The sequence below is a fragment of the Schistocerca nitens genome, chromosome 5 (genome assembly GCF_023898315.1).
Source record: "Schistocerca nitens isolate TAMUIC-IGC-003100 chromosome 5, iqSchNite1.1, whole genome shotgun sequence".
In the NCBI taxonomy this organism is placed as follows: domain Eukaryota; kingdom Metazoa; phylum Arthropoda; class Insecta; order Orthoptera; family Acrididae; genus Schistocerca; species Schistocerca nitens.
Genome location: NC_064618.1, coordinates 225,246,234 through 225,271,803, shown reverse-complemented (window position 1 = coordinate 225,271,803; position 25,570 = coordinate 225,246,234). Strand labels below are relative to the sequence as shown.

At 42.0% G+C, this 25,570-nt stretch overlaps 1 protein-coding gene across 1 annotated transcript in view; it reads right to left on the bottom strand.

The window, feature by feature from the left end:
- Window positions 1-274: 274 nt before the first annotated feature.
- LOC126259385 (small G protein signaling modulator 3 homolog) overlaps window positions 275-25,570 on the bottom strand; it is a 176,824-nt gene continuing 151,528 nt past the window's right edge. Inside the window, exons 13-16 of the mRNA XM_049956136.1 lie at window positions 23,051-23,218; window positions 15,876-16,018; window positions 4,747-4,907; window positions 275-2,448 (exon numbers count right to left, since the gene is read on the bottom strand). Coding sequence (XP_049812093.1) covers window positions 2,256-2,448; window positions 4,747-4,907; window positions 15,876-16,018; window positions 23,051-23,218 — 665 coding nt within the window. The 3' untranslated portion in view covers window positions 275-2,255. The remainder of the gene's footprint in view (window positions 2,449-4,746; window positions 4,908-15,875; window positions 16,019-23,050; window positions 23,219-25,570) is intronic.

Sequence of the window (25,570 nt, the reverse complement as noted above, 5' to 3'; positions counted from 1 at the left end):
ATTTCAGAAGCTGTTCAGCAGTAGAAATGCATTACAGTAAACAATGCAATGTATCTGATTTCTTTCATTCTATTAAGTAAAATTACATTTCTTTATTTGGTTGGCATTAATTATTCCAAAGCAACACTCAGTCTTACAGACAAGTAACAGTGCCAATATTTACATTTATACAAAAATTGCACAGGTTGTTTGAAAAATAATACAGAGTGTGCAACAGTAAAGTTACAATAATCATTATAACATTACTAACATCCTACAGAATTACATGGCCCATTCTTATTGTCCTCCAAAAGATAATAAAAACAATGACTTTAAAATTTAATTATGATATTCTGAAATTGCTGTTGATTAGAATGCTATAATATTCCAAAAAAACTTCAAACTCCACAAAATGATAATGAAAACTCTGAGTAAGGATGGCAGTTTGATAACCAAGCAGATAGCTTCATTATTTTGTGTACCAGCTGACAGAGTTCCTTAAACTCTATACTTTCTTCCCCTGGATATAAATGGAAAGAAATCTAGTCAGTGTCAGTCATCTGGTCTACAGTGAAATATCACACTACAAACTAAGTAAAATATGTGTTGACGCATCAACTACCTCGACAGGTCTTCTTAACCATTTGGAAGAAAACTATGCAAGACAGTTAGGCAGTAGTGATATTTCAACCATTTTGCACAGGTCTTCTTCCTCAATGTTTAGGAGAAAACCTTAGAAAATAGACAAGTTTTTATTTATTTTGCAGATGACATGGCACTGCATCTGGAATGAATTTATTCGGGCCTTCTTACTATATCCTTTCTAACAGTTCAGTTTCTCGGTGAGTAGTAGTTGTTATATATTTTTCCATCAGTGAATGGAACTTCACAGGGGCTTCTGTATCTGCATCAAATTGAAAGGAACAGATTTGTACATTGGAAATTGTTCTTTACACACAGCAATGAATCAAATCTAATAAAAATACAATTTCACTTTTTTCTGACAGAGGGTTCATTGGTGGTTGAATACTTAATACACGCTTTCTAAGATAAAAAATAATGCTACAATCAGGCCTAGATGACCATGCCAGCCACTGTATCATTCTCTGCCATATGGTGTCATTTAGATGCATTATGGAGGGGTATGGGGTCAGCACAATGCTTTCCCACTCATTGCGGACTGAGGCTAACGACACTGAATTCCAAGGGTGTCATTCAGTACACATAGCAGTGTTACAGTAATAATTTTCATTTTTTAAGGAAAAAATACTATAAATCAGTAAGAAACATGTATGTTCATTTTTGTGATAAATATTGTGGTAATTCTACAGGGAAATCTTTCTTAATTTGTAACAAATCAAAGCCATTCACGACATTTTGATTTCTAACAACTTTAATCTGCTAACAACAAAGAAGTTGGCTTGAAAACCCAAAGAATCTGATTGAATTCATGGTAAAATGTTAGAATCCTAAAACTGACATCTAAATTACTGTCAGCCCAATCAAATGAACCACCTAATACATTTTTTGAACACACTTCTGACTTATTAAACTGGCAGTAACCCAACAGCACCAATACTTATCATTTTAGCACAACAACATGCAGACGACATCTTATTGATTAAAAATAAAGTGAACTGGAAAGCAGCATTTTACTGGATAAGTTATAAAAAGTTGACGGTCATCTCTTCAGATCCAGATAAGCAACAAAACACTTGACTAAATTAAATACAATTAGTACACAGTTGTAACAAACAATTACAGACTGTTTCACAAACTTTTAAATGACAATATTTTTATACAGATTGTCTGTCAAGTAGATTAATTTAATATTTTAAACACAAAAATCATATTTGATTAGTCAATAAGTCTGTATGGAAAGACTTGTAAGCAACTCAGAGCTGCCTCAGTACCCTCTTTAGACCATTCTGTACTTTTCTGGTTAACTCATTTCTCCCTTAATTTTCTCCACAAAACTACTGAAATCGCTTCTTCAATTGTAATACTGTAATTAATTTTTCACTTTAAATATGGTAAAACTTATTTTTAACCAAGGGTAACATTTTGAATTCCATTTTGACCAACTTTCAATAAATATGTAACAATACAATGTTAAAATCTTTCTTTTACAGTTCTCTCATATTCGACAAGCACACTCACTCATCTTTCTGAAACAAAAAGTAATCACTTGATTGTACTGAGTCCCTGTACAGAATCACCTAAAGTTTTAACATTTTTGAACTGGAACTGTTCCAATTAAATAAACAGTCCGTGTCCTAGAGGTCCCAACTGAACAAATGATGTTTCACTAACATATCACGTACACCATCTTTAAGAGGTTGAGATTGTTCTTTTTTGGCTGGAATTTCCCAATCAGGATTTAAATTAAATGCAAACTGTGAAAGAACACGCAATTCACATTTGATCTGCACCCATCCAGGACTGTAGATGAAACTCCAAGGATGATACCTGAAAATTTATTGATACATTTTATTATATTCACACACCAACTCTAACACAGAGTTCACAACAAACTTAAAAAAGGATACAGACCTCTTCAGTACATGTAAACAAGGGAAGTCAAGCACTCACTTCCAGCTACTTGATGTGTTATGCAGACATTTAATAGCAGCAAAGAGGTTTTATTAGCTTTCAAGCTGTCATTCTTTATATCACTTAAGTACAGGGATTGGACAAAAATATGAAAACACCACAAATATGACACATTACCTTGCCTAATACAATGTAGGGAACTCACTTGCATTTGAAACAGCTTCCAGTGACCTTGGAATGGATGGATATAGGTCCTGTGAGGTTTTCAAGCGAATCTTACAAAATTATTCCTGCAAAATAGTGACAACTTCACATAACGATGATGGGTGGGCAGTAACACATATGCTTCTCTCCAAAGTAGACCATAAAGACTCAATAATATTGAGGTCTGATGGCATTGTTGGCCACAAGAGATGTAATAATTCATCCTCGTGCTTACAAAAGCAGTCCTGGACGTTGCAAGCTGAGTGAACAAGGACCCTGATAGTGTCACCATTGGGAAACAAATATTGTACCATGGGATGGACCTAATCAGCCAAATAGTCACATAGTCCTTGGCAGTAACATGATGTTGTGAAGTAACCATGGGGCCCAATACCACAATATGGCTACCCAAAACATCACTGGACCACGGTTATGCTTAACTTTTGCAATGTAAACTTGGCCAGAAGTTGGATACAGTGTGAAACAAGACTCATCTAAACATATGACTTTCTTCCATTTCTCAACAGTCTAGGTTTTATGGTTTCAGGAACACCCTTTCCTGTTACAGGTGGTGGTGGTGGTGGTGGTGGTGGTGGTGGTGGTGGTTAGTGTTTAACGTCCCGTCGACAACGGGGTCATTAGAGACGGAGCGCAAGCTCGGGTTAGGGAAGGATTTGGGAAGGAAATCGGCCGTGCCCTTTCAAAGGAACCATCCCAGCATTTGCCTGAAACGATTTAGGGAAATCACGGAAAACCTAAATCAGGATGGCCGGAGACGGGATTGAACCGTCATCCTCCCGAATGCGAGTCCAGTGTGCTAACCACTGCGCCACCTCGCTCGGTGTTACAGGCATTTCCACCACTGACTAGTACTTTTGGAATTGCTGCTCACCCTGCAATTCCCTGTTTGTGAGGCTACTTTTGTTTTAGTTTGGTGCTGACAGGATTTCTGGTTGTAACACACATTTCCAGTGACTTCTGTAGCTGTTGTCCTCTTAGTTTTCATCACAATCCTCTACAGTGACCACCAGTCACAATCAATCAACACAAGCTTTAATCCACATTGTAAGTTAGGGGATGATGTTTTTCTGCTTTCCCTGTATGTAGTATAAATTTTCAATAGTGCCCCTCGAAACACCAAAAGCTTAGACTCCCTTGGCTGCGGAAGCAACCACCATACAAGCACCAACAATTTGCCCATGTTCAAATTAACATAGCTATGACATAATGCACACACAACTACACAGAACACTGTCTTGAACATGACTGACACTTGCTACATATTGAGAACACTGCACGTGCTATTCATGGTCAAATATGACAGTGCAAACTGCAGGCTTGGCTAGCATCTGCACTTATGTTCAAACATGCATTTCTCATGGTGTACCCATATTTTTGTCCAACCCCTACACGTGGTCCAACACAAACAACCATACAGATGCCCAAACACTCCCTCCTGTACTCACTGCTAAATTCATCATGGCGATACAGAGATTGAAAACTCCACGACTCACTAATGTGAGTCAGTACCTCAATCACTGCACCATCTTGCTTGGTGGTTTACAGAAATAATTGGTAGGCCTATTTAAGAAAATGTATCTAATACAGCAACTGCAGAATGTTTCTACTATAGAATATCCACAAATTTGTTCAGTGGCACATATATTTATTTGTTTAATCACAAAATATGTGAAGGGTGAAAACGTACTGTGTGATTGGTGGTGATACTATTTGTCCTAGGGACCCCTAGTTGGTGCTGTTCCAGCCACTGTCTAAACTGAGCAAGTGCTCAGGCTCTAATTGTCAGAGAAACTGCACAACATTAAACAGTAACAAATGAATAACAATAAGTCAATATCATTAACCAAAGTTGATGAGAAGGAGCTCTACTGAAATACTTCAAATTTTCAGTGACATCTTCAAATGTTATATCCGGGGCACACAATATTTGACATGCAATAAAACATTTAAACAACTACAATAATAATATTAGTAATACATTTAACTTACCACTTCTGAACTACTTCCACACATGAACAAAGAACTTCTAGCCAGAGATGCAAAACTTGTTCATTGAGGCCCAAACAGATAAGACTTCGCAGCTTGACATCCATTTGAGCATGTGCATTATCGTGACTTAAATTCACTGCCTGCACACATCGGTAGAGTAACTGAAATTATAAATGTGACAATTTATTTTAATTTATCGTAAATACATTAATTTTTTCAATTCCATTGATAAAAAAAAACAGCTTACTCTTAATATTTTGGAATATCTAAAATAAGTTTTGTTAAGACTGCATTTTATTGGCAGGACACTTCGACAATGTAACAGATCTACTAAGGAGACTGCCTACACTATAGGCCTTCTTGTCCGTCCTCTTTTATAATACTGCTGTATGGTGTGGGACCCTTACCAGATAGGACTGACGGAGTACATCGAAAAAGTTCGAAGAAGGGCAGCACGTTTTGTATTATCGCAAAGTAGGGGAGAGAGTGTCCCTGAAATGATACAGGATTTGGGGTGGACATCATTAAAACAAAGGTGTTTTCCATTGTGGTGGAATCATCTCACAAAATTCCAATCACCAACTTTCTCTTCCGAATGCAAAAATATTTTGTTGACACTGAGGGTGTTCCGTTCTTTCCACGCGCTATATGAGATTGGAATAATAGAGAATTCTAAAGGTGGTTCGCTGAACCCTCTGCCAGGCACTTAAATGTTTTTTGCAGAGTATCCATGTAGATGCAGATACTGAATTTTACTGTGTTCTTTCAGCAAAATGCAAGTACCCTGCCTGCTTAATTGCCCACTTCTGTCTGCAAACTGTTTACAGCATAGGCATCATGAATTTGCTTTTGTGTAAAGCTTTGTGTTTGATAAGTTCCTTCTTGACAGAATGTTTCAACTATTCATTTTTTTTAAATCCTGTACGCAACTATTCCTCACTGTCACAATAAATACAAGTTGTAGAACTTTGTTTCGACCTTTTGCCAATATGTGGCGACAACAGTAAGTAGCGGTCAAAAGAAACAGATCGCAGACGTCAGTCAGTTACCTTGGACCTCGGACAACATATCCTCATTCACACATTAGTCAATTTGTGCCTGCATCATGAAGTTGCTCCTGATTGAAAATGTCAGTTTACGAGCCTAATTCTCATAATTTGCTAGAGGTGTTACTGTTTTGTTTCAATATGGATGAGTCTCATCGAATGCTCTCAAGTACTTATGGTAAGATCGCTATTAGTGAAAGAACATATCGTGAGTGGTTTCAGTGCTTCAAGAATGGTGATTTTAATATCATAGATCGGCATAGTGGTGGAAGAGAGAATGTTTTCGAAGATGCAGAATTGGAGACATTGCTGAGTGAAGACTCGCGTCAAACTCTAGCACGATTGGTGGGAGTGACACAGCAAGCCATTTCAAAACATCGCAAGACTATGGGCATGATTGAGAAAGAAGGAACTTGGGCCCCGTGTGAGCTGAAACGAAGAGACGTTGAACGGCATTTGTGTGTTTGTAAATAGCTGTTTCAGAGGTAAAAATGGAAGGGATTTCTGCATTGCTTTGTGACCGGGGATGAAAAATGGGTTCATTACGATAACCCTAAACACAAAATATAATGGGGATATCCTGGCAATGTTTCCACATCGACGGCCAAACCAAATATTCACAGCTCCGAGATCACGCTCTGCATTTGGTGGGACCAGCCCGGCGTCATTTACTATGAGGTGTTAAAACCAAGTGAAACAATCGGAGGTGCTCTTTATCAAACGCAATTAATGCGTTTGAGCAGAGCATTAAAAGACAAACTGCCGCAATACAGAGAGAGGTGCGATAAAGTGATTTTGCAGCATGACAATGCTTGACCCCACGTTGCAAAAGAGGTCAAAATGTACTTGGAAATGTTAAAATGGGAAGTCCTACCCCACCAGCCGTATTCTCCAGACATTGCTCCCTCTGACCAACACTTCCGATCTCATGAAGAAGTCACAAATTGGATCGATTTGTGGAGTGCTTCAAAAGATGAACAATTTCTTTGGCACGGGATTGGTACACTGCCTGAGAGATGGGAGAAAGTAGTGGCCAGTGATGAAAAATACTTTGAATGATACATGTGTAACCAATTTGTTTCATTAAAGCCTCAAATGTTGGGGAAAAAATGGTGGAAGCAAAGTTGTACACCTTGTAGGTCCTTACTTTCTTGCTTTGTAAACTTTGCTAGTCATTTAGCAAAACATGAATTTTGCAAACTTTGCTTCCCCTGGCACTTTACTGGAAAGAAGAGACAATACAAAACTCCAAAAAACTTTCTGAAATAAGGATCTTCCACTCTTCTTACACTAATATCTTGTTCAAGAGAAAGGTGTCGGTTCACCTCTGGCCCTTATGCAAGCATTGATTGACAGAGTTGTTCGATATTCTCTTGAGGGATATCAAGCCGAATTATGTCCAATTAGTGCATTAGATTGTCAAAATCTCGATCTTGTTGGAGAGCCCTGCCCATAATGTCCCAAATGTTCTCAACTGGGGTCAGCTCCAGCAACCTTGCTAGCCAAGGTAGGGTTTGGCAAGCACAAAGGCAAGCAGTAGAAACTCTCGCCATGTGTGGGCGGACATTATCTTACTAAAATGTAAACCCTGGATGGCCTACTATAAAGGGCAACAAAACATAGTATACAGTATTGTCGAAGTACCACTGTGTTGTAATGGTGGTGCGGATCACAACCAAACGGGTCCTGCTATGAAAAGAAATGGCACCCCAGACCATCACTCAAAGTTGCAGGACTTATGGCAGGCGACAGTCATGTTGGTATTCCACTGCTATATGGGCCATCCCCAGACCTGTCTTTGACCCGAAATCTCATTGACTGGAGTAGAATTGTCTTCAGTGATAAGTCCATTTCGAACTGAACCCTGCTGACCAGTGAAGATGTCTGGACATGCCCTGGACAGCAGTGGTATACTTACCTGACTGTCACCTGCATATGGGCTGACAACCAGGAGTAATGGTCTCAGATGGCATTTCTTTTCATAGTAGGACCCATTTGGTTGTTATCCATGGCACCCTTACAGCACAATGGTACATAAACAATATTCTATGCCTGATTTGTTGCTCTTCACGGCAAGCCATCCTAGGCTTACATTTCAGGAAGATAATGCCTGCTCACACACAGCGAGAGTTTCTACTGCTTTTCTTTGTGCTTGACTAACCTTACCTTGGTCAGCAAGGTCACTGAATCCCTCCCCAATTGAGAACACTTGGAATGTTAAGGGAAGGGTCCTCCAACTAGCTTGGGTTTTTAACAATCTAATGCACCAATTGGACAGAATTTGGCACAATATCTCTCTTGGGGATGTGTAGCAACTCTTTCAATCAACGCCAAGCTGAATAGCGGCACATAAGGTTCTGACTTGGAGCAATGCATTGTTGCCTTGCTCAATTTGTGAAGCTCTTTCTCTTGGATAAATCATCCAATTCTACGGAAATTTTAATCACTTGTTGGTCTTTACACGTACATCGCATTTACCAATTTCTGTTCCATGCATATAATTTTGTAGTGGTGCTTTTGAGTGTACTTGCCCCTATTCAACACAAATGATACTTCCTCTCTGCATTCTACTTTTCCATGTCTGCAGTCTCACTGTAAAAACTATCCTATTTAGCATAATAGTATTGCTGTGAAATCTGCCCTACATACCTTAATGGTATTGCATACCCCTAATCACCATCAACAAAGGGGTGACAACTGTGAGATTGCGTGCAAAACAATGAGGAGGTCTGCAAATCCTGTTCATTTATTTTTTCCATACTCATATGACTGAGCAAGGTAACACAGTGGCTACCATATTAGACTCATGCTAGGGAGAAGCAAAAGCCAAATACATATCTAGATATTCTGAATTATATTTTAGCACATTATTGCTTATTCTAACAATTGAAAATCCAGGATGGAATAATGACGTATTATGAAAAAGGATGGATTGCTACTCACCATATGGTGAAGATGTTGAGTCACAGAGAGCCACAACAAAAAAACCGCAAAACAAGTAAGCTTTTGGCCAAAAGGCCTTCTTCTGAAATACAAGCAGTAGTAGCTTCCTTTGTGGTGTTTTGGAGTGTACTTGCCCCTATTCAACATTAATCACACACACACACACACACACACACATTGTCTCTGGCTGCCGAGGTCAGACTGCAAGCAACACTGCATGATGGGAGAAGTCCTCCATCTCACCTCTCGTTTGCAGTAGCTGCCCTATCCTCCCCCCACCACATCCCTGTATGCTCCCAGCAACAATTCATCGTCCACCCATCCCTACTCTGCAATCCTTCCCCCTCCTCACCCCCCCTCTCCCCCGCCCCATCACCCAGATTGCTTCCCCATCGCGTGCTGTTGCTCACAGTTTGGCCTCAGCAGCTAGAGACAGTGATCATATGTGTGTGAGTTGTGTTTGCTTGAATGGGTGCATATGTGTGTGTGGTGGTGAGGGGGGTGCACACACGCCTGCGCAATTTGTCTGTTTCAGAAGAAGGCCTTTCGGCCGAAAGCTTACTTGTTTAGCAGTCTTTTTGTTGTGCCTGTCCACAACTCAACATCTCCACTATAAGATGATTAGTAGTCTATCCTTTCTCATAATATATTGTAGCTTATTCTAAATCAATTCTGCTCACACATCTATCTTCTAGCACAATTTGAAGTGATTATTACTTTCCCTCTGGCACCTACATATGTTACACTGCTGGCATATACATATACACTGATCAGCTGGAATGTTATGCTCACCAGCCTACTATCCATATACACCCACCCAAGCGATAGCAGTGTCACTTGGCAAGGAATGACTGCTAGTCAGACACACGCACGGTGCATGTAGTGTCAGTGAGCATGCTGTCTGTGTGAAGGCACGTGACCTATTTGATGTTTAACTGAGGGTCGCCACTTTGGAAACTGCACGACTTGTCGGATGTTTGAGGAGTGCTCCGGTGAATGTCTTCAACACGTGGCGAAACTAAGGTGAAACCTTGCCCAGACGTAGTGAATGGGTGGCCAACCCTCATTACAGATGTTGGACATCATAGGCTGAGCAGACTGGTAAAACAGGACAGGCAGTGAAGTGTGGCAGGACTAACATTAGACTTTAATGATGGGCAGAGTAAAAATGTGTCTGAACACACAGTGCATTGAACACACTTAACAATGGGCCTCCACAGCTGACCACCCATGCATGTGCCAATGTCAACACCACGACATTGTCAACTACAACTGAAATGGGCACGTGACCATTGGCACTGAACGTTGGCACAGTAGCAGAGCATTACATGGTATTACGAATCCTCATACATTTGTGTGTGAGTTGCATTTGCGTGAGTGTGTATGTGTGTGTTTGTCATCTAATTTTGACAAAGGCCATATTCACCGAACACTATATTTGTGACAGTCTTTTTGTTGTGCCTATCTGCGACTCAGCATCTCCGCTATATGATGAGTAGCAGCTTTCCTTTTCACAGTTAAAGATTAGTTTTGCATAGCTAATTTATAAACACATGTCTGTGCCTCTGTTAGTCATGCTCCATTTGTCAGTGTTTCAGCAGCTGATCAGTACATATCTTTCTTCTGAGTCATATCATGTTAGGATTCTGTACACTTGGAACATTGTCTTGATTGTGAGACAGTTAACTAGGGTCTCATACCACCACCCACATCTAAAAACAGCATGCATCACTGTTTCCTACCAAGGAAGCAAGTGCTGGTTTCATGTGCCCCTGTACTCATTATATATGTCTGATTTTTGATCATTGGGCCTTACCTTCAATTATTTAATGAGCGTTTCTGCTGGTGATACATCTTCAATTTTGTCTCAATACATGTAACAAAATCCCCCCCATGAACCATGGACCTTGCCGTTGGTGGGGAGGCTTGCGTGCCTCAGTGATACAGATGGCCGTACCGTAGGTGCAACCACAACGGAGGGGTATCTGTTGAGAGGCCAGACAAACATGTGGTTCCTGAAGAGGGGCAGCAGCCTTATCAGTAGTTGCAGGGGCAACAGTCTGGATGATTGACTGATCTGGCCTTGTAACAATAACCAAAATGACCTTGCTGTGCTGGTACTGCGAACGGCTGAAAGCAAGGGCAAACTACAGCCGTAATTTTTCCCGAGGACATGCAGCTTTACTGTATGATTAAATGATGATGGCGTCCTCTTGGGTAAATATTCCGGAGGTAAAATAGTCCCCCATTCGGATCTCCGGGCGGGACTACTCAAGAGGACGTCGTTATCAGGAGAAAGAAAACTGGCGTTCTACGGATCGGAGCGTGGAATGTCAGATCCCTTAATCGGGCAGGTAGGTTAGAAAATTTAAAAAGGGAAATGGATAGGTTAAAGTTAGATATAGTGGGAATTAGTGAAGTTCGGTGGCAGGAGGAACAAGACTTTTGGTCAGGTGATTACAGGGTTATAAATACAAAATCAAATAGGGGTAATGCAGGAGTAGGTTTAATAATGAATAAAAAAATAGGAGTGCGGGTTAGCTACTACAAACAGCATAGTGAACACATTATTGTGGCCAAGATATACACAAAGCCCATGCCTACTACAGTAGTACAAGTTTATATGCCAACTAGGTCTGCAGATGATGAAGAAATTGATGCAATGTATGACGAGATAAAAGAAATTATTCAGGTAGTGAAGGGAAACGAAAATTTAATAGTCATGGGTGACTGGAATTCGTCAGTAGGAAAAGGGAGAGAAGGAAACATGGTAGGTGAATATGGATTGGGGGGAAGAAATGAAAGAGGAAGCCGCCTTGTAGAATTTTGCACAGAGCATAACCTAATCATAGCTAACACTTGGTTCAAGAATCATAAAAGAAGGTTGTATACCTGGAAGAATCCTGGAGATGCTAAAAGGTATCAGATAGATTATATAATGGTAAGACAGAGATTTAGGAACCAGGTTTTAAATTGTAAGACATTTCCAGGGGCAGATGTGGATTCTGACCACAATCTATTGGTTATGATCTGCAGATTGAAACTGAAGAAACTGCAAAAAGGTGGGAATTTAAGGATATGGGACCTGGATAAACTGAAAGAACGAGAGGTTGTAGAGAGTTTCAGGGAGAGCATAAGGGAACAATTGACAGGAATGGGGGAAAGAAATACAGTAGAAGAAGAATGGGTAGCTCTGAGGGATGAAGTAGTGAAGGCAGCAGAGGATCAAGTAGGTAAAAAGACAAGGACTAATAGAAATCCTTGGGTAACAGAAGAAATATTGAAATTAATTGATGAAAGGAGAAAATATAAAAATGCAGTAAATGAAGCAGGCAAAAAGGAATAAAAACGTCTCAAAAATGAAATCGACAGGAAGTGCAAAATGGCTAAGCAGGGATGGCTAGAGGACAAATGTAAGGATGTAGAGGATTGTCTCATTAGGGGTAAGATAGATACTGCCTACAGGAAAATTAAAGAGACCTTTGGAGAGAAGAGAACCACTTGTATGAATATCAAGAGCTCAGATGGCAACTCAGTTCTAAGCAAAGAAGGGAAGGCAGAAAGGTGGAAGGAGTATATAGAGGGTTTATATAAGGGTGAAGTACTTGAGGACAATATTATGGAAATGGAAGAGGATGTAGATGAAGACGAAATGGGAGATAAGGTACTGCGTGAAGAGTTTGACAGAGCACTGAAAGACCTGAGTCGAAACAAGGCCCCGGGAGTAGACAACATTCCATTAGAACTACTGACGGCCTTGGGACAACCAGTCCTGACAAAACTCTACCATCTGGTCGGCAAGATGTATGAGACAGGCGAAATACCCTCAGACTTCAAGAAGAATATAATAATTCCAATCCCAAAGAAAGCAGGTGTTGACAGATGTGAAAATTACCGAACTATCAGTTTAATAAGTCACAGCTGCAAAATACTAACACGAATTCTTTACAGACAAATGGAAAAACTGGTAGAAGCGGACCTCGGGGAAGATCAGTTTGGATTCCGTAGAAATGTTGGAACACGTGAGGCAATACTAACCTTACGACTTATCTTAGAAGAAAGATTAAGAAAAGGCAAACCTACGTTTCTAGCATTTGTAGACTTAGAGAAAGCTTTTGACAATGTTAACTGGAATACTCTCTTTCAAATTCTGAAAGTGGCGGGGGTAAAATACAGGGAGCGAAAGGCTATTTACAATTTGTACAGAAACCAGATGGCAGTTATAAGAGTCGAGGGGCATGAAATGGAAGCAGTGGTTGGGAAAGGAGTGAGACAGGGTTGTAGCCTCTCCCCGATGTTATTCAATCTGTATATTGAGCAAGCAGTAAAGGAAACAAAAGAAAAATTTGGAGTAGGCATTAAAATTCATGGAGAAGAAGTAAAAACTTTGAGGTTCGCCGATGACATTGTAATTCTGTCAGAGACAGCAAAACTTGGAAGAGCAGTTGAATGAATTGGACAGTATCTTGAAAGGAGGATATAAGATGAACATCAACACAAGCAAAACGAGGATAATGGAATGTAGTCTAATTAAATCAGGCGATGCTGAGGGAATTAGATTAGGAAATCAGACACTTAAAGTAGTAAAGGAGTTTTGCTATTTAGGGAGTAAAATAACTGATGATGGTCGAAGTAGAGAGGATATAAAATGTAGACTGGCAATGGCAAGGAAATAGTTTCTGAAGAAGAGAAATTTTTTAACATCGAGTATAGATTTAAGTGTCAGAAAATCGTTTCTGAAAGTATTTGTATGGAGTGTAGCCATGTATGGAAGTGAAACATGGACAATAAATACACTCCTGGAAATGGAAAAAAGAACACATTGACACCGGTGTGTCAGACCCACCATACTTGCTCCGGACACTGCGAGAGGGCTGTACAAGCAATGATCACACGCACGGCACAGCGGACACACCAGGAACCGCGGTGTTGGCTGTCGAATGGCACTAGCTGCGCAGCATTTGTGCACCGCCGCCGTCAGTGTCAGCCAGTTTGCCGTGGCATACGGAGCTCCATCGCAGTCTTTAACACTGGTAGCATGCCGCGACAGCGTGGACGTGAACCGTATGTGCAGTTGACGGACTTTGAGCGAGGGCGTATAGTGGGCATGCGGGAGGCCGGGTGGACCTACCACCGAATTGCTCAACACGTGGGGCGTGAGGTCTCCACAGTACATCGATGTTGTCGCCAGTGGTCGGCGGAAGGTGCACATGCCCGTCGACCTGGGACCGGACCGCAGCGACGCACGGATGCACGCCAAGACCGTAGGATCCTACGCAGTGCCGTAGGGGACCGCGCCGCCACTTCCCAGCAAATTAGGGACACTGTTGCTCCTGGGGTATCGGCGAGGACCATTCGCAACCGTCTCCATGAAGCTGGGCTACGGTCCCGCACACCGTTAGGCCGTCTTCCGCTCACGCCCCAACATCGTGCAGCCCGCCTCCAGTGGTGTCGCGACAGGCGTGAATGGAGGGACGAATGGAGACGTGTCGTCTTCAGCGATGAGAGTCGCTTCTGCCTTGGTGCCAATGATGGTCGTATGCGTGTTTGGCGCCGTGCAGGTGAGCGCCACAATCAGGACTGCATACGACCGAGGCACACAGGGCCAACACCCGGCATCATGGTGTGGGGAGCGATCTCCTACACTGGCCGTACACCACTGGTGATCATCGAGGGGACACTGAATAGTGCACGGTACATCCAAACCGTCATCGAACCCATCGTTCTACCATTCCTAGACCGCCTCCAGTGGTGTCGCGACAGGCGTGAATGGAGGGACGAATGGAGACGTGTCGTCTTCAGCGATGAGAGTCGCTTCTGCCTTGGTGCCAATGATGGTCGTATGCGTGTTTGGCGCCGTGCAGGTGAGCGCCACAATCAGGACTGCATACGACCGAGGCACACAGGGCCAACACCCGGCATCATGGTGTGGGGAGCGATCTCCTACACTGGCCGTACACCACTGGTGATCGTCGAGGGGACACTGAATAGTGCACGGTACATCCAAACCGTCATCGAACCCATCGTTCTACCATTCCTAGACCGGCAAGGGAACTTGCTATTCCAACAGGACAATGCACGTCCGCATGTATCCCGTGCCACCCAACGTGCTCTAGAAGGTGTAAGTCAACTACCCTGGCCAGCAAGATCTCCGGATCTGTCCCCCATTGAGCATGTTTGGGACTGGATGAAGCGTCATCTCACGCGGTCTGCACGTCCAGCACGAACGCTGGTCCAACTGAGGCGCCAGGTGGAAATGGCATGGCAAGCCGTTCCACAGGACTACATCCAGCATCTCTACGATCGTCTCCATGGGAGAATAGCAGCCTGCATTGCTGCGAAAGGTGGATATACACTGTACTAGTGCCGACATTGTGCATGCTCTGTTGCCTGTGTCTATGTGCCTGTGGTTCTGTCAGTGTGATCATGTGATGTATCTGACCCCAGGAATGTGTCAATAAAGTTTCCCCTTCCTGGGACAATGAATTCACGGTGTTCCTATTTCAATTTCCAGGAGTGTAGTTTGGACAAGAAGAGAATAGAAGCTTTTGAAATGTGGTGCTACAGAAGAATGCTGAAGATTAGATTGTTAGATCACATAACTAATGAGGAGGTATTGAATAGAATTGGGGAGGAGAGGAGCATGTAGCACAACTTGACTAGAAGAAGGGATCGGTTGGTTGGATATGTTTTGAGGCATCAAGGGATCACAAATTTAGCACTGGAGGGCAGCGTGGAGGGTAAAAATCGTAGAGGGACACCAAGAGATCAATACACTAAGCAGATTCAGAAGGATGTAGGTTGCAGTAGGTACTGGGAGATGAAGAAGCTTGCACAGGATAGAGTAGCATGGAGAGCTGCATCAAACCAGTCTCAGGACTGAAGACCACAACATGTAACAATATAAAATTACAACAAACTGCTGCAAAAATGCTGTGTTTTTATAAAATACAAAATACAACTATTCTCCTGCATTGATAAACATTTGAAAATTAAAAGGCTATCACTGAAAGTTGGCTAGACACATAAATAAATATATTACATTATTCATGGTTTCGCCTTCATTCTTAATTAATAAATTGTTCAATGAAAGAATGGAGACAGTATCTCTGTAATTGTTTGAAATAGGTGTTGGCTAACCTCTTCAGGAGTGAGAACTTTCCCATCCTCATCCAATCGATAAGTCTTGCAAAGTACAAGGCGACTGTAAACTGAATTAAAGTCTTTTTCAACTTCTTTTGTAGCTGCCTCTTCAATGAATAGCCATGGATGACAAGGGCCACCTGCAAAATGTAAAACATATGATTACTGACGTAATTGTAAACAATCTTAATGCTGAATCTAAAATATACTGTTTTTATTATTAATGTGCCAAAGGAAAATCATTGGTAGAATATATATTTTTGAGGTATTGAATCATTGATAGGCATGAAAACATTGTTAAGCTTTCGGATGAACCCTCTTTCAGAACTAACAGAAAACACACACACACACACACACACACACACACACACACACACACACTCTCTTATCCAGGCTGGGAGACAAAGTTGCAGTGCATGTGTCTGTGCAATATGTCAGCTCTGAAAAGGATTTGTTCAAAACTGCAACAGTGTTCTGTCTTGTTAATGTGCCTAGCAATGATTCAATACCTCAACTATACAGTGAGCTGTTACCTTTACGCATTCCATTAAGTGTTTTTATTATTACTTATACACTCCTGGAAATGGAAAAAAGAACACATTGACACCGGTGTGTCTGACCCACCATACTTGCTCCGGACACTGCGAGAGGGCTGTACAAGCAATGATCACACGCACGGCACAGCGGACACACCAGGAACCGCGGTGTTGGCTGTCGAATGGCACTAGCTGCGCAGCATTTGTGCACTGCCGCCGTCAGTGTCAGCCAGTTTGCCGTGGCATACGGAGCTCCATCGCAGTCTTTAACACTGGTAGCATGCCGCGACAGCGTGGACGTGAACCGTATGTGCAGTTGACGGACTTTGAGCGAGGGCGTATAGTGGGCATGCGGGAGGCCGGGTGGACGTACCGCCGAATTGCTCAACACGTGGGGCGTGAGGTCTCCACAGTACATCGATGTTGTCGCCAGTGGTCGGCGGAAGGTGCACGTTCCCGTCGACCTGGGACCGGACCGCAGCGACGCACGGATGCACGCCAAGACCGTAGGATCCTACGCAGTGCCGTAGGGGACCGCACCGCCACTTCCCAGCAAATTAGGGACACTGTTGCTCCTGGGGTATCGGCGAGGACCATTCGCAACCGTCTCCATGAAGCTGGGCTACGGTCCCGCACACCGTTAGGCCGTCTTCCGCTCACGCCCCAACATCGTGCAGCCCGCCTCCAGTGGTGTCGCGACAGGCGTGAATGGAGGGACGAATGGAGACGTGTCGTCTTCAGCGATGAGAGTCGCTTCTGCCTTGGTGCCAATGATGGTCGTATGCGTGTTTGGCGCCGTGCAGGTGAGCGCCACAATCAGGACTGCATACGACCGAGGCACACAGGGCCAACACCCGGCATCATGGTGTGGGGAGCGATCTCCTACACTGGCCGTACACCACTGGTGATCGTCGAGGGGACACTGAATAGTGCACGGTACATCCAAACCGTCATCGAACCCATCGTTCTACCATTCCTAGACCGGCAAGGGAACTTGCTGTTCCAACAGGACAATGCACGTCCGCATGTATCCCGTGCCACCCAACGTGCTCTAGAAGGTGTAAGTCAACTACCCTGACCAGCAAGATCTCCGGATCTGTCCCCCATTGAGCATGTTTGGGACTGGATGAAGCGTCGTCTCACACAGTCTGCACGTCCAGCACGAACGCTGGTCCAACTGAGGCGCCAGGTGGAAATGGCATGGCAAGCCGTTCCACAGGACTACATCCAGCATCTCTACGATCGTCTCCATGGGAGAATAGCAGCCTGCATTGCTGCGAAAGGTGGATATACACTGTACTAGTGCCGACATTGTGCATGCTCTGTTGCCTGTGTCTATGTGCCTGTGGTTCTGTTAGTGTGATCATGTGATGTATCTGACCCCAGGAATGTGTCAATAAAGTTTCCCCTTCCTGGGACAATGAATTCACGGTGTTCTTATTTCAATTTCCAGGAGTGTATTTGATGCTTAATTTCTAAAGACTAAAAGACAAACAAATTAAACTTTTCAGAACACAGATTCTTAATTAGGACATAAGAGGAAAAGGAAGGAAGAATAAGCTACATAAACTGTTTATGAGTCCAAATGAATCACCTGAGATTCACGAACAAAAGAGGACTTAAATATTTTGTCCTGTTTTGTAATGCCTGTCATTGAGACAAGTTCTGCCCAACTGTTTAAAGTTCACACAACACCCCATTCTCCCTTCTTCACTATGTGAAAACCATACTGATTCAAAAACTTGAATTTTATGAATGCACTCTGCATATTTGCTTTGATGAAAAATTTGTGTATGAAATACAGTAATAATCACCCTTTCCTTTCTCCTGTGCCTCTTTTCTCTTCTCAAACTGAATGTTTTTGTGTATCCTGGCTATTTCATCATTAATGTACAAGGGGTTTACAAGATAAATACTTCACTCTGTAGCAGAGTATGTACTCTTGTGAAACTTTCTGACAGATTAACTCTCTTTGTCATACCAGGGTCTGATCCTAGACCCCCCTGTTTTGTAGACATTGCTCTAATGACAGAACTATACAGGTGTGTGCTGGGATAACTTATTCAGAAGAAACAGTGCCTGTAAAAGACCAGGTTTCCAGTGATTTTGAGCATGGGAGACTGTTTTCATCTATCTACCTTTGTTCACATAATAATAAAATGAGTAAAGATGCATACCTAACACATAAAAATGGAGCAAGAGGTAAAATCTGAACACTACTGGGTCATCTTAAGATGAACACAATGCTCAGCTGTTTGTTAATGCACCTGTCAACTATTCAACACTTCCTTTACTCGGTGAGAGGTTTGAGAAGGCATATGATTTTCTATTATTTTATTGGTAACCATTTCAAAATACAGAAAAGTCCCGTACTAGGTTGATATATAAATGAACAAGTGTACATAACACAATTGCGCATTTCAGTGAAGTTGAGTAGAAAGGTCATTTTGAGGGTTAGAACAATCTTTATTATATATGAAGGTTTATTACAGAGCATGTTCTGTTGTAGTTGTCCTATTTATTTGCATGAGATATGTAGTAACCCCATATAGATCCATGCCTGAGATTTGAGTGCATAGTCATAAGGTACACTACAGAAGTCAGCAGATACAGCTAGAAGCCTGACAACCATCTGAGGCTTCTGCTCTTGGATGAGAGCACAGCCTTTTGTCTGCGCATACCACTGGATAACTGACAGCTTTTAGAGATGTGCCCGGCCAGCTTAAACTCAGATACCTGTCAACCTCTGCATGTGTGTTATCAGATTTATTATTTGTTTGCAGCTCGTGGCTTGTGTTGCAGCCTCTGGATCACAGGGTCCCGGGTTCAATTCCCGGCTGGGTTGGGGATTTTCTCTGCCTGGGGACTGGGTGTTTGTGTTGCCCTCATCATTTCATCATCATCATCATCGTTCGTGACTGTGTCTAGATTGGACTGAGAAAAAAAATGAACTGTGTAAAAATTGGGACTTTGTACGGATGTTGATGGCCGCGCAGTTGAGCACCAATCATCATCATCATCAGACATTGTGAGCCAATCCATGGCTAGTTTACCCATTATAATAAGTTGTTTTCTAGAGTTAATACAGTTTGTTGTGTCAGTCATTGTGTTGTGTTCCCTTGAGGGATTACACATGAAATTCAATGACTACTACAGGGCAGACAGGTAGTTTCTTAGTAACAACATACTGACCGAAGACTTGCAAGCTGCCCTTTTCCTATTCCACTATCATATTAATTTCTTTTCTACCTGTGGAATGTGCAGTTCTCTCTTAAATAAATTAAGTATGTCAGAGTAGTTCCAATTTTAATCATGTTGATATGTATCACCAGTTTTTGTTATTAGTCTACATATAATTTCTTTGCTAACAAATGGATACACGACTTCATGTGAAATTATTATCGCAGTGTCTCCAATCTATAAATCATGCACTTATATTTAGACTTGGTTACTTATTTTAAGAAATATTGAATCGGCTCATTTCCTTAAATAAGCTCTGACATACCTGACACAAAATGCTTATGAGGGGAAAAAAATCATTAATATCACTTGGATCGATGCAAAAATTCGAAATAACCAGTATCCACAGAAGATGTGTTACTCAGCGTATACTATGAAATAGTTATTTTAGTACATCTCTTTATCCAACTGTACCTTTCAATTGGTTCATGGTTTCAATTTCAACTATCACAATTTCAATTCCTGCTGCTTATTTTTGCAACGGTGTTTGGCTGCAATTAATCCCTCCTCTCTCTATCTTTTTAATTTTTTTTAAATACCACAACTTTTTGATGTTTCTCCCACTGTTAATTGAAATGTGTTATTCTTCTGTTAAATACTGAATAAAAATCTTACTATACTTTAAAATCCACTAATAGTTGAAGATGTTCAACCAGAAGGAGTTTTCATAGCCTACCTGCTGTCATAAATACCATGCCCCAGAAAAACATATTTTAATGGAATCATTGACTAACACATATGATCTCTTATTCTTGTAGGTCAAGTCATGAATTCAGTTTAGTATCCTTTGTGTTATATGGTGACGGTAAGAGATAAATTTATTCTGAACTATGTGAAATTAAAATTATACTATGAGAAGGAAAGTTGCTACTCACCATATAGCGGAGATGCTGAGTCGCCAATAGGCACAACAAAAAGATTTTCACATTTAAAGCTTTCGGCCAATGGCCTTTGTCAACAACAGACACATATACGCGCACACACACACTCACGCAAATGCAGCTCACACACATGACTGCAGTCTCAGGCAACTGAAACCACACTGTGAGCAGCAGCATCAGTGCCTGATGGGAGTGGCGACTGGGTGGAGGAAAGGAGGAGGGCTGGGGCGGGTAGTGCGAGGGATAGTATGGTGGGGACGGCAGATACTGAAGTGCTGCAGGTTGAATGGTGGGCAGGGGAGAGGTGGGGAGGGGAGGGGGGGGGGGCGGGTAGCGGTAAAGGAGAGAAACAGAGAGAAAGTGACCCAATTCCAGTAATCCAGCAGGATCTCCAGTCACTACTCAAGGCCTCAGGCCCATCCCAGAACCTCTCCCCCTAGTCCATCTCTCTAATCACCCCTCCCACTCCCCGCACTCCTACCTTCGTCATGCTTCCTGAGTCCATAAACCTAACCGACCAGGTTGCCCCATTGTGGCCGGTTACTGTGCCCCCACTGAGAGAATCTCTGCTCTCATAGACCAATACCTTCAACCTATTACCCGGAACCTAAGCTCCTGTATAAAAGATGCCAACCATTTCCTCCACCTAGATGAATCCTTCCGAAACACCCAGAATCCTAAACCCCTCACCTGGTTCAGATTCACTAACAACGCCTTTGCTATCTGGATCAAAGGTGAAGACACCCTATTCACATTCATCCAGAACCTCAACAACTTCTCCCCCACTAGCTTCACCTGGTCTTACTCAACCACAAGCCACCTTCCTAGATGTTGACCTCCACCTTGAAGATGGCTACATCAGTACCTCCATCCTACTAACCACCAGCAATACCTCCACTTCGACAGCTGCCACCCAATCCATACCAAGAAGTTCCTTCTTTACAGCCTAGCCATCCATGGCCATTGCATCTGCAGTGATGAGCATACCGAGGATCTCTCCGAAGCCTTCACTAATTGCCTTCACTGACCGTAATTATCCTCCCAATATTGAACACAAACAAATCTCCCATGCCTCATCTTTCCAGTCTCCCACCACCTCCGAAAGTCCCACCGTCTGGCCACAGAGGAGCATTCCTCACGTAACTCAGTACCACCCAGGACTGGAGCAACTGAATTAGATTCTCCACCAGGGTTTGATTAACTCTCGTCATGCCCTGAAATGAGAAATGTCCTGTGCACTATCTTTCCCATCCCTCCCTGCCATCCACCGAACCTACACAATATACTCATCCACCCTTACACTATCCCTGCCCCCAACCCCTTACCTCATGTCTCATACCCCTGTAATATACCTACATGCAAGACCTGCCACATACATCCTCCCACCACCACCTACTCCAGTCCGGTCATTAACATAACCTATCCCATCAAAGGTAGGGCTACCTCTGAAACTAATCGTGTGGTCTACAAGCTAAGCTGCAACCACTGTGCTGCATTCTATGTACGCATGACAACTGACAAACTGACAAACTGTCTGTCCGCATGAACGGCCAATGACAAAGTGCGGCCAAGAAACAAGTGGACCACCCTGTCGCTGAATTCACTGCCAAACATGATATGCTTCATTTCAATGACTGCTTCACAGACTGTGCTATATGGATCTTTCCCATCAACACAAGCTTTTCTGAACTGCACAGGTGGGAACTTTCCCTGCAGTACATCCTATGTTCCCATAACTCTCCTGGCCTCAACCTTCGTTAGCCGCTGTCCTCACCCATCCTGCTCCTTCCCTGCTCCCATTCCAGCAATACACCGCTGTCATCCCACCACCACACGCAGTCTTTTTTTATTTACTTTTTATTTATTTGTTTCTCTCTATTTCTCTCCTTTCCTGCTACTTCCCTCCCCCCTCTCCCCACTTCACCCCTGTCCCGCCCCCTCCCAACCTGCAGCACTTCTGTGTCTGCCATCCCCACTACACTATCCCTCCCACTCCCCACCCCAGCTTCCTCCTTTCCCCCACCCAGTCATCACTCCCATCATGCACCAGTGCTGCTGCTCGCTGTGTGGGTTCAGTTGCCTGAGACTGCAGTCGTATGTGTGAATTGCGTTTGCCTGAGAGAGAGAGAGAGAGAGAGAGAGAGAGAGAGAGAGAGAGAGAGTGTGTGTGTGTGTGTGTGTGTGTGTGTGTGTGTGTGTATATGTGTGTCTATTGTTGACAAAAGCCATTGGCCGAAAGCTTTAAGTGTGAAAATCTTTTTGTTGTGCCTATCTGCGACTCAGCATCTCCATTATATGGTGAGTAACAACCTACCTTCTCATAATACTGTTACAGTCCATCCTGGATTTTCCATTGTTTGATTGAAATTAAAATTAAAAAGGCCCACAGATTGTTTTTCTCATGTGATATGGATTGCATTGTGATTTGCCATTTGTAGATGTTTTTTTAATGTGTCCATGCTTCTCACAATCAGCTGAGCACAAAATAATGTGAAATTAATACATCACTACAAACCTAGAAAACTTGGTCTCTTCATGCCATGCTCCAGTACTTGCTTTATTGCTGGACACAGTGTCCCTCTGACTAAATCTGTTACAGTCTCCGATACACTATCATCTCCTGCACATGAGTACTGTTTGCTTCTTTCATCCAGCAGCTCCACAAACTTTGCTGGGAACCAACCTGAAAATATAAACGTTTTGAAAAAATGTGACACACATTACATTTTCATAAATTAATCCAATTAATTTTTAAGTGTGCAGTAAGTACTGAATTCGTTATTTACTAGATTTTAAAATACTGTGCCAAACAGAAATCACCCTTATCTATGTTCCAAACAAAACAAAAAACTTCAGAGGATATGCTGGACTACTAAATGGTCTTAATATACCAGTAACATAAATTTTTGTTTACGGTGATGATGTTTGTGAGAGGCCTTTGGCAGAAACATTTGAGGAAGATAGTGAATGGTCTTTTCACAGTGACTATTACAATATTTTTATTCACTTGACTGGTTTAAGGATTTTAAATTCACTGTCAAGTTTTGTAGAATATTTTGTTATATAACAAAAAATCAGACATCAAAAAGAGATACAGTACAGCATCAATAAACGCCGAGCACAGTTTATTGTCGCATTTTCATTGTTTAACACCCCATTGAAAATGAAGTTACCACAGATGAAGCACAAGCTATGACTGGGGAAGGATGGGGAAGAAAACTCACCATGTCACTTTTTTTAAAGGAACTAATTGCACATTCCTTAAATAATTTATGGAAATGACGGAAAAACTAAATCTGTAGGGCCAGATATAGATTTGAAGCCCATTCCTCCTGCCTGAGTGTCCAATGTGAGCCACTGATCCATGTTGATGTTGGCAGTAGCAAACCAATACATAGAATAGATGCTTGGAAAACAGGCTTCAATACCATTGTAAATGCATACCAAAATAATATACGGTATCGAAAACAGACCACACTTTAAAACGGAATATCATTGAACAATGTAAATGAATCCCAGCTGTCTTTCCAAGCCATGTAAAATTTTGACTATCTTGGAAAGGGATAGATAGAAATAATATAATTCATATTAGATATACAGGGACAATGAAATCACTTTTTTATCCGCGAAAAAAATCAAGAAGCTCTTCATGCCAAAAATTCATGAACTGCATATTCTACCTCACCCAAATTTAATTTATTGTTACAGTGTAAAAACTGGAGAATCATATTAAAATTGCTATTTTGTTTTCCTGTGTAAGCCTCGTGGCAAATTCTAAAACAAACTGATGTCTTAACTTCCAAAATGGGGGGCTTGTAATGCAAGATATTTGGCACTGTGTCTTCAAATCAGTCTATGTGGCATTATTAATAACATAAAGTAAGTAGATACACAAGATGTTGCTATTATACTGTCATCATATCTCATTAAGGAACAAGGAAAATAGTTCAGTTTCTTTTAACAGAGAGAGAGAGAGAGAGAGAGAGAGAGAGAGAGAGAGATATTTTTTGTTGTTATTATTTAATCATAGGGTGTATAACACAATGCCCATACAGGTAATACTTAAAACGGTTCACAGAGAATAAATTACATAAAATCATAAGCTAAAGAAAACACTTAAAAAGACAAGTGCACAAACAGATTTTCCAAAAGAATAAAGAGCTATAAAAATAAAATTAAAAACTTGTTGGACTACACGAATTGAGGACTACGCTAGCTTTCTCTCCAAACAATTTTAGAAAGAGCTGAGAAGAGGGACAAAGGTTTGATAATAGCCATTTAACAATTTGCGTATTACCTCTATAACAGAAGGCAACTTCTCAATCAAACCACTAACTACCTTTATTTTAATAAATGAGGTGTACTCTTTGAAAATGTAGCACACTTATGTTCATATGGTACAGGCACAATCTGGAGGTGAGTAAACATTACTTCATTTCTCACCACTGGAAGGAGCTTTACCCCTGCTGGGCACTGGCTCCATCAACATATTTTCCCATTCTTACAGCCTCTCATCCTCTTAATGATGTGTGTCCTGCTTCTCAATAGCAGTGTTACAGCATATTGGGGGATATTACAATTTGGTACTGCAAGTATTGCACAGGCCTCCTTGGTACTATATCAGCCAATTCATTGTGCTGAATTATCGCATACCCTTGTATCACCTCCTTTTGTTGTAGGTGGAAAAAAGTGTCCTAGATTGATTCCTCTTTAGGATACAAGCACTAGGTGGCTTGCAGTGCACATAGGTAATCAGAACACAAGAGGAATTTCGAAGCTTGAAAATATTTCATTTGTGCCATTGCTCTCAAGAATTTATCACCTCTGTGTTATAGAAAGTGAAGTCATTTGGAAAGCGTATTATGGGAACACAATTGGAGTCAATTGCTGAGCAGCCATGTCCATCAGTCAAAAAGAGAAATACCTGTAGTGTTCACATAAGATGATATAAAAACTAAAATTAAACATAGAGTGTGGGGTACTTTCTAGCTTATACTGCAGCAACTAAAAACTAAATATGGTCCTCTTCAGAATC